This window comes from Aplysia californica, unplaced genomic scaffold (genome assembly GCF_000002075.1).
Source record: "Aplysia californica isolate F4 #8 unplaced genomic scaffold, AplCal3.0 scaffold00277, whole genome shotgun sequence".
Taxonomy (NCBI): Eukaryota; Metazoa; Mollusca; class Gastropoda; order Aplysiida; family Aplysiidae; genus Aplysia; species Aplysia californica.
Genome location: NW_004797547.1, coordinates 486843 through 500173, shown reverse-complemented (window position 1 = coordinate 500173; position 13331 = coordinate 486843). Strand labels below are relative to the sequence as shown.

At 40.1% G+C, this 13331-nt stretch overlaps 1 protein-coding gene across 1 annotated transcript in view; it reads right to left on the bottom strand.

Moving 5' to 3' along the window:
- Positions 1-1082: 1082 nt before the first annotated feature.
- Positions 1083-13331, bottom strand: part of LOC101849936 (3-mercaptopyruvate sulfurtransferase) — a 13871-nt gene continuing 1622 nt past the window's right edge. The window contains exons 2-3 of the mRNA XM_005101285.2: positions 9445-9603; positions 1083-1945 (exon numbers count right to left, since the gene is read on the bottom strand). Coding sequence (XP_005101342.1) covers positions 1812-1945; positions 9445-9603 — 293 coding nt within the window. The 3' untranslated portion in view covers positions 1083-1811. The remainder of the gene's footprint in view (positions 1946-9444; positions 9604-13331) is intronic.

The following is a 13331-nucleotide window of genomic DNA, read 5'->3' as shown; positions in this document are numbered from 1 at the left end:
CACTCAAGATTCAATTCTAAATTTAGAATTGATCTGATCCAAACTATAAGAGTGGTTTTCTGAAGAATACTCATACTGTTTTATGGGAATGATGTGTCACGACGCAGTGGAATCAGGTGCTCATCAGTTTTTGGGCATGTGAAATTAAAAGTATCATCTTAAAGTAGTTAAAGCTTGTTCATCTATCTTGCTTTTGATGAAAACCACAACCATTTATCTTGAATATAAGTCAAGATATTTATGATTCAAGGAGGTGGGGGGTGGCTGGGTATCAGAGGTAAAATTAGCAAAAAAAATGGACCCCAAAACTTGGAAACTCCCATAGTTTGAGAGTACCTGAAAACAGAAAATTAACAGTTTTTGTGCATTTTCACAGCTTTTTCGGTAAAATCCTCATAGTTTATGTGTTTTTGAAAAGGGAATAAAAGGTATTGAGCCAAAAATCGAAAATTCGATTTTAAAAATGTCAAACTGACGAGAAAATGTCAGTTTCTTTAATTTCAACATTTTGACGAGCACCTGATTCCACTACGCTCTCACTTATAGAGAGAAAAGATTATTTATCATTATCAAATGGTAGGCTACTGTATGTAAACCCAAAATCGCAGCATCATAAATGTAGCTACCCGGTATCATTTTTTAGACTAACTTTCAATTTATCTGGGAGAGAATCTTTCAAAACCATATCACTAGACATAACTGATAACGTAAATTGTAAACAACGACACTGCATCTCATTGCGGCCTATCACCAGCAAGTCTCCCCGGCTGCCTTGCTTTGCACCAATTTAGAATTCCCAACCCATATCTATGACTAAAGGTTAACATATTATTGTTTTCCCTTTATGGCCTGTCCAGTCCCATTGTCTTCCGAACTTGCATATCTCATTTGAATTTTCTAAAAGTATAAGGATCAAATTTCTTTCTCACATAAAACATTTCTGCACTTGTATAACCTACAACAAAAAACATTGGAGGTAATAGAAAAAGTGTTAACAAAAACCAAACATCTCATGGAACAACATCTAGCTTCAAAGGAAAATTGAAAAGAGTTGAGGGGGGACAAAAGTTGAAGTAACAGCATTTGAAATCAACTCAGCATTTAATATTTGTTTATCAGATGGGAAAACAAAGGGGGCAAAAAACACATCAAGAATCAGGTAACCTGGCGTAATGGTAAAGATGAAGCCTGTGTGTAAGAAGATCAACTAACATCAGCTAATGTACAGTCCACTGTATTCAAAATATTCCATTGCACAATCCAAAATAAAGAAATAACACAGGAATTACATGATCTGCAGCCTTCTTTTTACTTTTTCAACTTTTTGGAAGAGATTTTTAAAAATTCTTTTAATAGGAAAAACCCAACAGTAATAGTACTTGTAAAGAATTAATTATTGAGCTAAAAACACATCATGCTCACGGCAGGTATGGTTTTGACAGCTCTCTTCATGTCTAATGGAATCTGTTTAATAATGGCACACAAAGTGAAGCATCAAGTAAGATTGGGTGGTGCATGACTATGGTAAGGGAAGTAAATACCACTATGAGAAGAGAACGTAAAACAACGATTCTTGCCCCTGAAGGCCTGAACACGCCCAGAGCACTTGCCAAGTGTCATTTTATCCAATACATGTATCAAATTTCCACATCAGACTTATTTCTGATGTGAAACTCAGCTTTTATGGCAAACTTCATAAGGAAATTATAACCCTACAACAATGATAATGATCTCTACAGTTAAAAGAAAGAAATACACACAAAAAAGGCTGTTCAGAAAATGTACTTTCATTGTCATGAGCATGCATGCCATTAGTCAGAAGGGACATTCTTCTTGAGGTTGGCTGGTGCTCTTCTATACCATTCTGTCCAAGAGCCGTCATACAAAGCGACATCTTCCTTGCCACACAGATAGGCTGCCAAAGCTACGACACATGAGGAAATACCTGTAACAAAAAATGACATTTTTGTTAAATGTAGGCTGTCTCTAAAAATAATATGAGCTCAGGATTCATGGTCACACTTATCGTACACTAATACACATGGATTAATCAATTCAATTAGTATTATTTTTTCCAGACTCTAAAAGCAATGCTCATGGAGTGAAGGAATTTTTGTGACTTTTTCCTTCTTTTTCTGGATGAATGCAACATTCATTTGGGATATAAAAGAGCAAGTCAAGTCTTGGTATCATTCTTTTAGAGGACTGGTGGGGGGTGGTTTCCAAAAATTTTACAATCATACGAGAGTTGGTTTCTCCATTGCATTGTGATCCCACATTCCTCCTTCTCAACTTACTTTCCCTTTGAACAAAGAGGTAAGTTTTCTTCCATTAACTACCTCTTCCTTAGGTAATTTTACTGACCCAAACTTACACTGTATAATTCATTTTTGTCTGCATCATCAATCATCATCATCATCAGTGCCTTTCACCCCTGGCAGAGTATAGGCCATATACAAGCTCCTTCCATTTATCTCTGTCCTGAACCATCCTTCCTAGCTCGTTCCAAGTGAGCTTCATCTCTCTCATGTCCTTTTCCACACATCTCCATGTTTCCTGTGGCCTACCCCTGCCTCGTGCTCCCTGTGGGTTCCATTGCAGTGACTGTCTTGTGATGTTTCCGCTGGAATTTCTGATGGTGTGTCTCATCCAACGTCACTTCCTTAGTTCTATTTCTACTTCTCCTTTTGTCCTGTCCTTTCCCACAGATCTTCATTTCTTATTCTATCCTGCCACTTAATTCTTAGGAAACTCCTCATACATCTGTTGATGGAAGTCTGGACTTTATTTAGCAATGTCTTTGTTGTCTTCAAAGTTTCGCAGCCGTTGAGGAGCACAGACTTGACATTGGAAATAAAGAGTCGAATCTTGGTGCCCATAAAGATGTTGCTTGCTTTCCAGACTTTCGATAATTACTTGAATGCTAACCTTGCCTTGGCGGTTTTTGCTTTTATATCTGCCTCTGTTCCACCTTTACCATCGATGACACTTCCAAGGTAGGTAGAGGAGTCCACTTCTTCTATGGGATTGTCTTACACAGTCACAATAGGGCTTGACACTTTTCCTAGCTTCACTACTTTCGACTTTCCCACGGGTATACGTAGGCCAACACTCCTTGATAGGCTGTTGAGTTCCTTGGTCTTTTCTTGCATCTGAGCATGTGTGTGTGAGAGTAGTGCAAGGTCATCAGCAAAGTCCAAGTCGTCCAGCTGCTGCTAAGGGATCCACTGTATTCCATTGCGCTTGCCTCTGGCGGCTTCCTTCATGATCCAGTCAATTGCCAGTATGAAGAGAAAAGGTGAGAGCAAGCATCCTTGTCGCACTCCTGTCTATACCTGGAATGGTTCTGAGAGTTGTCCTTCGTGAAAGACTTGGCAGTTTGTTCCATCATAGGTGGTCTTCACAAGCTTGACGATTTTGTCGCGTATTCCATAATGCTGCATGAGTTTCCACAGAGTTTTCCTGTCCACGCTGTCAAATGCCTTTTCATAATCAATGAAGTTGACCACGAGTGGTGAATTCCATTTAAGTAATTGCTCAACAATGATGCTCAGGGTAGCGATCTGGTCCACACATGATCGGTTCTTGCAGAATCCTGCCTGGTTTCCTTGGAGTTTCTCATCTGTTAAAGACTTTCCCAGGTATAGACAGGAGTGTTATGCCTCTGTAGTTGTTACAATTGTTTAGGTCTCCTTTCTTTGGCAGCTTGATTAGGTGGCTTTCCTTCCAGTCTGATGGTATTTCCTCCTCTTGCCAAACCTTTTCGAATAGAGCATAGGGAATTCCCACTGATGTATCTTTATCTGCCTTAAGGGCTTCCGGTGGTATATGCACGGGACCAGCTGCCTTGTGGGACTTCAGTGCTGTTATAGCTGCAGCAATTTCCTCTCTCGAATGTGGTTTCGTAGCGATTGGGAGGTCATTTTTGGCTGGAAGTATTTCTGGTCGGTCTTCTAGAGGTGGTCTGTTCAAGAGTTGATCAAAATGTTCCAGTTGCCCCTCTGGGTTGAAAATAGTCTTTCCCTCTTTGTCTGTCACTGGTAGAGTGGGCTTGCAGAACCTACTTGAAAGAGGTTTTGTTGTCTGATGTACAATCCCCAAGTGTCTGTCTGTTGCTGCTTTCTCTGCCTTTTCGGCCAGGCCATTCAGGTAGGTATTCTTGTCCTTCTTGAAGGAATTCTTTATCTTTCGAATTACTTCGGTGTACTCTTTTTGTGCAGCGAGTTTCTCAGTTTGGGTACGGCTGTTGTTGACTTGGGCCTTCAGCTCTCTTCTTCTTTGGATTTTGTCAAGAGAGTCCTGTGAAATCCATTCATTCCTGGTGTTGACTTTCAGACCTAGGATGCTCTGGCAAGTTGTATTTACGGCCTCTTTTATCTTGTCCAAGTGTTCGTTTACTTCACAGTCATCCAGACCTTGAAGGGCTTGAAATCTGTTCTTCAATTCCAACTTAAATTCATTCTTCTTTACTGGGTCTTTTAGAAGACTCACTTCATACTTTTGGCGACTTCCAGTTGAGATTTGTGCATACCTTCTCAGTTTCAGTTTCATCTTTTCAAGGATCAAATGGTGGTCTGATGCGACGTCTGCTCCTCGTAAGACTCGGACCTCCTCCAGTGAGCGTCTAAACTTTCGGGAAATGCAAAAATGATCAATCTGGTTTTCCGTTGTTCCATCCGGGGAGACCCAAGTGGCCTTAGGAATTTTTTAATGAGGGAAGATTGTTCCTCTAATAACCAAGTTGTTGAATGCACAGAAGTTTTGGAATCTTTCTCCGTTGTCATTAATTTGCCTCTTCTAATCCATTTCTGCCCATGATTTCCTAACAGTGACGATTGTCCTAACCTACCTTTGCATTTAGGTCTCCCATGACAATGTTGATGTCCTTATCTGGAAGTTTGTCGATCACACTCTGTAGGCGGTTGTAGAAGTCATCTTTATTCTCCCCTTCTGCATCATTGCTTGGGGCATACACTTGTATGATGTTCTTGTTTATGGCCTTCTTCCTACCATCTCTTTCCTTGAGTTCTTTTTTGTGCGCTTCCCAGCGCCTGAATGTCTTTTGCGCTGTTTTGGATATGATCATCCCTACTCCTTCCCTGTGTGGTCCATCACTGTCATTTCCTGAATAAATGAAAAGCTCCCCCTCTTTCATTCACTTCTGTCCAGACTGGTTTAAGTGGGTCTAGCTGATTCCTAGTATGTGTAGGCAGTATCGGTGCATCTCTTGGAGGGCCTGTGCAGTTTTTCCAGCCTCATAAAGGGTTCTAACGTTCCACGATCTAATCCGTTTCTGCCCAGCAGCTTCCTTTCAGCTTTCACTACCTCGCATCATAAACTCTCCATTCTGAGAAAATTCATGACCAGCCAAGCAGAGATTATGATTTTTGTTTGTATGTGTTTCTGTAACAAGGTCTTTTTATGAGAGAGGTTGTTAGCCTTGTGACTCAACCCCTGACCTGGAGGGAGGATGACTCTGTTTCAGGAGTCACTACCTGGTTTCGCCATTAAGTCGCCTTATATGACACGCTAGCACCACGTCAGTCCTATTCTTTTCAATGCCGGGACTGAACGGCAGGCATCATCAATACTACTCTGGTTTCCAGTGCATAATGGCACATTGTTCTCACTAGCTTTAAGGCAATTTAGTTTTATCTATTTTGCTCACTTGGATAAAATAATGTCTATCCTTCAAAGATCACATAGATGGTGTTGTGGAAAGGGCAAAGAAGGGCTTGAAAGCAGTGAAGGTCATGGCTGCTTCAGGAATGGAACAAAGGCTACTGCTTCTTATATAACAGCAGCTGGTCTTGGCAGTAATCGATTATGGGCTCGGAGTATTGACCGTGACAAAAACCCAACTGGACAAGTTGGATCGAGTTAAAAATGAAGCCATGCGCATCATACTATTGCAAGGCTGCACCAGGGATACGCAAGTTATCTGTATGAGGCATGTATTGGGCCTCATGTCAGTGGAAAACAGACACAAAGTGGCTCAAGTCAGGGAGAACATGAGGGTGGCGGCTGATAAGCAAAACCCACTTCACTAAGCCATTGGAGCAATCAAGGGAAATTGCCTAAAACGAGGAGCTTCTTGGATGGCTGAGGCCGAAAGGAAGTCTGCCCTTTGGAAGACATAAAGCGGGGTGAAGAATGGATAAAGATGAATAAGAGACAGCAGGAAGATTTTGGGAAGGTAGTGATTACGCTGAACAGAGAATGTAGAGAGTGGCCGCAGGGGGCGACAGATGCTGAGATACGACAACTGATTGAAGAAAACTCACGGCACGGAGATGTGGCTGTAGACATGGACGGATCTGTTAAACGAGAGGAAAAATCTGGATGGGGCTTCTCAGCAAGAGTGAGCGGCAGATTGGTGCAGGAACAGCAGAGAGCATACGATATGACAACATCTAGCATGAGAATGGAGATAGAGGCAATCCATAACAACTCGACAAGCACATGTGATCTTCATCACAGACTCTCAAAGCACTCTGACGAAGATTGAGAGTGGGAACCTTAGAGCTGAATGGACAGAGCTCCTGAAAAAGACAACACTGAAAAAGATCACGTGGATCTTCACCCCAGGCCATGCTTGAGTCAAGGGTAATGAGCGGGATGATGAGCTCGCTGGAAAAGCAAGACCTGAAGGGAAACTGTGCCCTGACAAACCTAAAAAAGTCAGGGAAACACAAGAAAAAGAACAAGAAGAGTCGGAATACCATCATCTTGAGCGACTTCGGGAGCTTGGAATCGGATGGGGCGCCTGCAGGAGTTCAAAACTTTGTGGGAGGAGCAGAAGGCTATGGATGGAATCAACCATTGCTTGACACACTTCGAGATGTGCTTCTTCAGGGGACGGAGCGCTTATGGGGATGCCCCTTGTGCAGTGATGTCGGTCCTTCACACAAGTAAACAAGTAAACAATAGGTTTTGCTCTGAAGGATCAGTCATTTACAATTATATTTGGTTACAAGCAGAATGTTTATCTGGCAGGCTACATGTAGCCTATCAGAGGCATTCTGCTAGTAATAAAATTTGAACAGTATTCTTACCGTCCCTAAAAGGGAAAAAACTTGGACTTAAATATTGTCAGTGGTAAGAAAATACTAAAGACATGAAAAAGCAAAATATATATAAGATAAGAAAATACTAAAGACATGAAAAAGCAAAATATATATAAGATACGATACACACACACACACACACACACACACACACACACACACACACACACACACACACACACACACACACACACACACACAAACGCACACACACATGAATAGTCATTGGATGGACATGATACAAAATGTGATAATTGTAGGAATAAATATTTATAACTTTTTGGTTCTTGCATTTAAAAAAATAATAAGGAATAAATATTTATAACTTTTTGGTTCTTGCATAAAAAATATAAAAAATGTTACCTCTTCCAGATTATGTACGATATTCCTAAATTAACGGGCATTTGGTGCCATCAATGATCTTCTTTACTGCTTTCACAATATTGATGTTGTAAAGCTCAGTGAAAGGGAAGAGTAAACTTTTAATAAATTTTGCTGCTTTCCGTAGTATAACTCTGTCCAAATGAAATTGCTGTTGTTCAGAGGTGTTACTGATATACCATGAAATTCCAAAAGTAGTTTAGCTTTCTAGTGATGCCTTGTAGAAAGTTTCTATCGTATTTCTGTCAATTTCGAATGACTATAATTTCTTTTTAAAATATAGCCTTTTAAATTTTTTTTTTATCGTAGAGGGTTTTACTGTGCTCGCAACTGCGTAAGGTCATATGAGCGCCAAGGCGTAGGTGTCAACAGAGGAGTCTTTACAGGGAATCAGACTTTCTCTGCTCACCTCTCTAGCTTCAACAGCACAAGGTCTGCTTCGACTATCTAGGCACCCCGGAAATAGCAGGTCACAAGAGTGACAAACATACAAAAGAAATAGAGGAAAATGACAATAGTAAGAATTAGGAAAGAAAAAGCAGCAGTTCCCTGTTGCAGATCCGGCACAGTTATGAGCGTGACATGATGAATCAGCCCATTTACAATTCTACTGTACTTGAACGAGAAATGTCCCCCCTTTGGGAATGGCCTAAAAACACTACAGTCAGTGGCACTGCCCCGGGGGGAAAATACAGCCTGTAATAAGGCTTTATTATTATGATTGTCAACATATTCGTTCCATCATGTACAGCTTGTTCACAACAATGATTCCTTAGTATTTATAAGTTCTGGGTGACCTTTGGTAAGAACGTCTTGAATATAAAAATTACCTCTTTGTATTTACTAACATAAAATTTATCTTTAGAAGGTTATCCCCACACCATCTGACAAACAAATTTTCTTCCTCAAAGTTTCTTTATAAAAAATTATAATGGATGATCCCTAAGATGGAATCATCAGCTAATTTAGTGATGCTATTCTCTATTTGTACATTTATAGATGTTGATGTAGATGGTATGTAAAATAGGGGATGGGACACAACCCTGAGGCACATCTGTATTTTTTCAATAATTTCTGACATAGCGTTGTTAGGTTTAACAAATTTTGACCTGGCAGTGAGAAAATCTAATATCCATGCTGTGATACATACATAAACTTTCAGATTTAACAACTTTTTTTTATCAACATGTAGGGTTGGATGGTATTAACACACTTGACCCTATTCCCATGCATTTAGGGGACGCCCTGCTGGCCCGGTGGCAGAATCTCGTGTATTTAAGGGATGCGCTTTATCGATTGATATCTCTGGTGTTTTTCAGTACAAGCTACAGGAGGCAGCAAGCTACAGTTGACCCACTTGTTTATTTTCGTAAAAAATTTGGTGAAGAAATGTGAGATACTTTTTAGCTGTAACGAACGAAGTCAGTCGCCCCTGCGCGCGACAGACGATTTCTGTTACAAATTGTGCGCACAAAAAATTGTGTAACCCCAAGACATTGCCTTTTCAAAATACTGATGGAAAAAAAAAAAAAAATTCAGACAAATCAGATATAGTTTTCTTTTTTTGTGAGAGCATTTCTTTCTTTCTTTTGTTGCATTAAAAAAAAAAAAAAAGCTTTCACTGTCTTTTGGTGGTTAACGATTCAATATACCCCAAAACTGTCAGACTGCAATGGTTGTTGGGTGAAAAATAGCTCAGGCTCAAATGAGTTAAAGGCCAATGAGAAATAAACAAACAAAGCTCTTGCAGAAGAACCAGGTGTTTCAAGGTAGTTATTTTTAATGGTGTCCAGATAAACTAGTAACAGCATCTTCACCAATCTTTTTTCTTTGTGTGTAAATTGAAAAGGATCTAGGTCTTCACGGTTTCACAAGACAAAAACAAACAATGACCTAGTTATCACAATAGTAGGATAGCGAGAAAAAAAAAGGTCTAAAAAAATTGCAAACAAAGAAATGTACACTACACAACTGTAAAAACAAATAAATTCATTACCAGATCCACAGGTGACAGCTAGTGGTTTGGTAAGGTCAACACCAGAAGATTTAAACAATGCCTCCAACTCCTCATTTGTCTTCACTGTACGATCATCGACATTCAAACAGGCCATGAAAGGAACATTCAAGCTATTGGGTATGCATCCAGGCTTGGTATCTGCAAAGTATGAAAGACAAACATAATTAGCTTTCACTTCCTCTTTCACATACAATGACTGTGGTTATTGAGGTTTTCAGTAATCATTTGCTGTCCCTCCTACAGCCCCTTTTCACTTTTCATCTGTTTATCTGTTCCTCACACTCAGTCTAATTGTGCAGACTGTTAGAAAAGTTTTCCTGTTTCTTGACAGGCACATTGGGATGGAGGCCATCAATAAATCTGTTCCACTTTAAAAATAAAGTATAATCAATAGTTCAACATGTTTTAACCTCTTCAATCCCACCACTGTGTCGCAAGAAAGTAGACTTGTATCCCTAATAAAATGGGCAAAACTCTGAAAAAAAATTAAACATAATTCTTTACCCCCAAAAAATTAAAAATAGGCCTACAATTTTCAAGAAATAGGCACCACTGACTCCCAGCAACTGTGGAAATTATCAATGTCAGCGAGCTGCAGCATACAGATGACCATAACACAAGGACAAAGCCTGGTCCTGTAAAATTTAAGGATCTGAGATTTTAAATGTCAACTCGGGAGAAACCAAAAAGTCTAGTGAAATGCTTTTTAAATTTTAGGAAAGTAAATTACCCTGCAGTTTTTAATTTTAGTAAGAGTTTTACGGCACTTGCAACACAATAAGGCCATATAAGAGACAAAGATTAAAGGTGTTACAAGAGAGTTACAGATACACAAAAAAGAAGGACTAGAGATTAGGACGATAGACGTTTGATAGGAAACCTCTCTTTATCTTCTTCTTCCTGTTGCCCTACTAGAATCTACTGCTGTTTATTCAGCCTGCAGTGTTACTGATTTTCATGTATGAGATCATTTTTCCTCGCTTGATAGGACCACTTGCCTCTGAACAAGCATATTTTGATTTCAATGGAACTTAATAAGTTTTTACACTGTCTAAAGCCCTACCATACCACCAACAAACTGGCAGCCAAAGGTACACAATACACATGGCACCCATTCGTTGGCTGCTTGATAATCTCTCTCCTAAGCCACCTTCAATCCCCCCCCCTCCCCCCAAGCAAAATATTTGGCATAGTCTGATGACCTTAAGGCTGGCTGGTGCCTGTGAGGCTATTATTTTGTGAGAACTGGCAATCAAGTCTACACGATATTAAGTTTGTAGCCTTTAAGGACCTGATGGGCATCTGCCTCCCCCCCCCCCAAAAAAAGGAGAAAAGATACACCATATTGTACATTATTGGGGCCTGGACATAATCTAGTTTCTCATCCGCATGAAATTTTCAATTGAATTTATGTAAAGTTCAGCTGGGTTTGATTTGTACACCCATACACACACACACATACACAAACAAACACACACACATACACACACAAAAACAGAGAAAGAAAGAGACAGACAGAGAGAGACAGACGGAGAGAGAGTGAGAGAGACAGACAGAGAGAGAAGACTCTTAGCTCTAAATACGTCATGTCCATATAATCGCCTACAAAAAGACACTTTTCAAACACAGATAAACAGCAGAACCATTTCCCTTGTCGTTGGGCAGACAGGGATACGTCAGAGGAACCCTGTTAATCCGCTAGCCCTGCTATTCCACCAACTCATACTTATGTCAAGAGTGACGGAATACGTTTGACTGTATTTTGGTGCTAACATGCCTATTGGAAAACGTTAAGTTCATTTTAAAGACTCAAGTAGCAAGGAACTTGGGGCTTTGGTAACTAAAGAAACCCAGGGAGCGGCATATATGTCACAAACAGCCACTAATACAGAGTAATGCTATACACTCAGAGAGAAAAGGAAATGATGCCTATTGTGAACTCTTAAACAAAGCTTACTACCTCAGATTTGGAAAGTCAAGTTGTGGACAATGATTTTTTGAAAATAAAATTAAAATCTAGCGATTTTAGCAAAGTCATTGCTTTCACCGTCCACGTCACTGAATTTTTTGCAAAGTCATTGCTTTCCCTTTCCATGTACTATGACTACAATGAATGTTCTTGCTTCTTCAGTGACTCAACCTTAAGTCTGTTACAGAAGCCTAGACTGGGAAAATGATATGAGCTGCTCTACAAGGTACTCTTTATTTCAATCCCACATATCAAACAATCAACAAGATACACATTGAACCAGTCTCAGTGTTTCAGTTCATCAGCATCACTCACAGAAAACAGCAAAATTCCACACAACTATCATAAAGTTGAAGAACTGTCAGACGTGCATGACTTTATTATACATATAAGTGGCAGTGTATGATTTCAGTTTCAGTCCCTAAATTTGACAATAGACCTGAACTCACAATCTCAGACATCATCATTATTGAAATATCAGCATCTTTGTGATAAATATCTCTCTGAAAACATTAAATAAACAGATTATCGCGACCCTTAGGACCCAAGAAAGCATACCCTTCAGTGTACCAGTACCAAAGGTACGCCTCAATATGGCATGGTGCAACTGGTAGTCAACTTAATGGAACTCTGGTGCACAGGCCCTGTAAGTGTACATTTATATGTGTAAGGCTCTGGGGACCAAGATTCAAAGGATTTAAGTAAGATAGTCTTCAACTTCAATGTAACTGAAATTGGGATTGTGTAATAAAATGACTTTCACAATCCCTATACTCTGTACCCCTGAATACGTTAAATATCTGCAGATACTGGACTCTGGACTGCAGTTACACTGGGGGAAAATGATCAACCCATACTTGACATAATATGAGAACTCAATGTTATTTTTATGAAACTTTTTCTCTATAACCAGCAACCCTTTTCTGTTTCAGAAAAAAGTAAAACATTTAGTACTGTGAAATAGTTTTCAGTCGGATTCAGCCTACACCAATTATATATATAGTATAAAAACAGCATTTGGTTTTGGCCCCTTTTGGAAGCTTTGCAGTACGCACTGGTAACCCATTAACACTTTTAGAGCAAAAAATGTTAAAACATTCCTTGCTGTCTTTTTTTCGGATTTTTAAAAATTAGGGCTGTCTGTCAAGGTGGTCCTTTACCAATGTTGAAGTCTGTATGTACATTAATATCAAGTGAATTTAGGCCCAATTACTCTTCCCACACATTTAATTGCATTACAGAGGAAGTCGGATTCAACGAGAACTCGGATTCAACGAGATGAGGTAGATTCCCCGTTTTTTTTCTTCTTTAAAATGAATAAAAATAACCTGGATTCAACGAAAACTTAAATCAGCGAGCTCGGATTCAGCGGGATCGCTTCCAGGGTGAACAGCCCCCGCAGACGTGGCTTCCCTCATAATTCTCCCACAACGAACTCTATTCCCGGAAACCATCCATTGTACCTGCATCGTGAACCATTATTCACTTAGCCAATAGCAGGCGACCAATCAGCGGCCTTTTTTCATACCAACACATGCGTTGTTGGCACGCACACGTGTCTACTCCGGTGTGTGTCGGGGTCGGATGGGCGGCCTGCACACCTTTGGCTGTATGTGCGTGTCGGGGAGGGGGGGGGGGCACTAGCAAAACGGGCGTTGAACATTCTTTTTCTTTATTACACAATGATAAGCTAGTCTTGACATAGATCTACGTAATGAATTGTGTGCTGGTCTATGGAATCAAAAGTTGCCGTGCTAGGCTCTACAGCAACACAACTTTTTGGCGAACAGTCAAGATGACACAGGCAGTAGCGGCTCGTGGTTTATAGAACTGACCGGCCATCATTCACGTCGACTATTCCTTTCCTTCACAACACACACACACTCACTCACACACA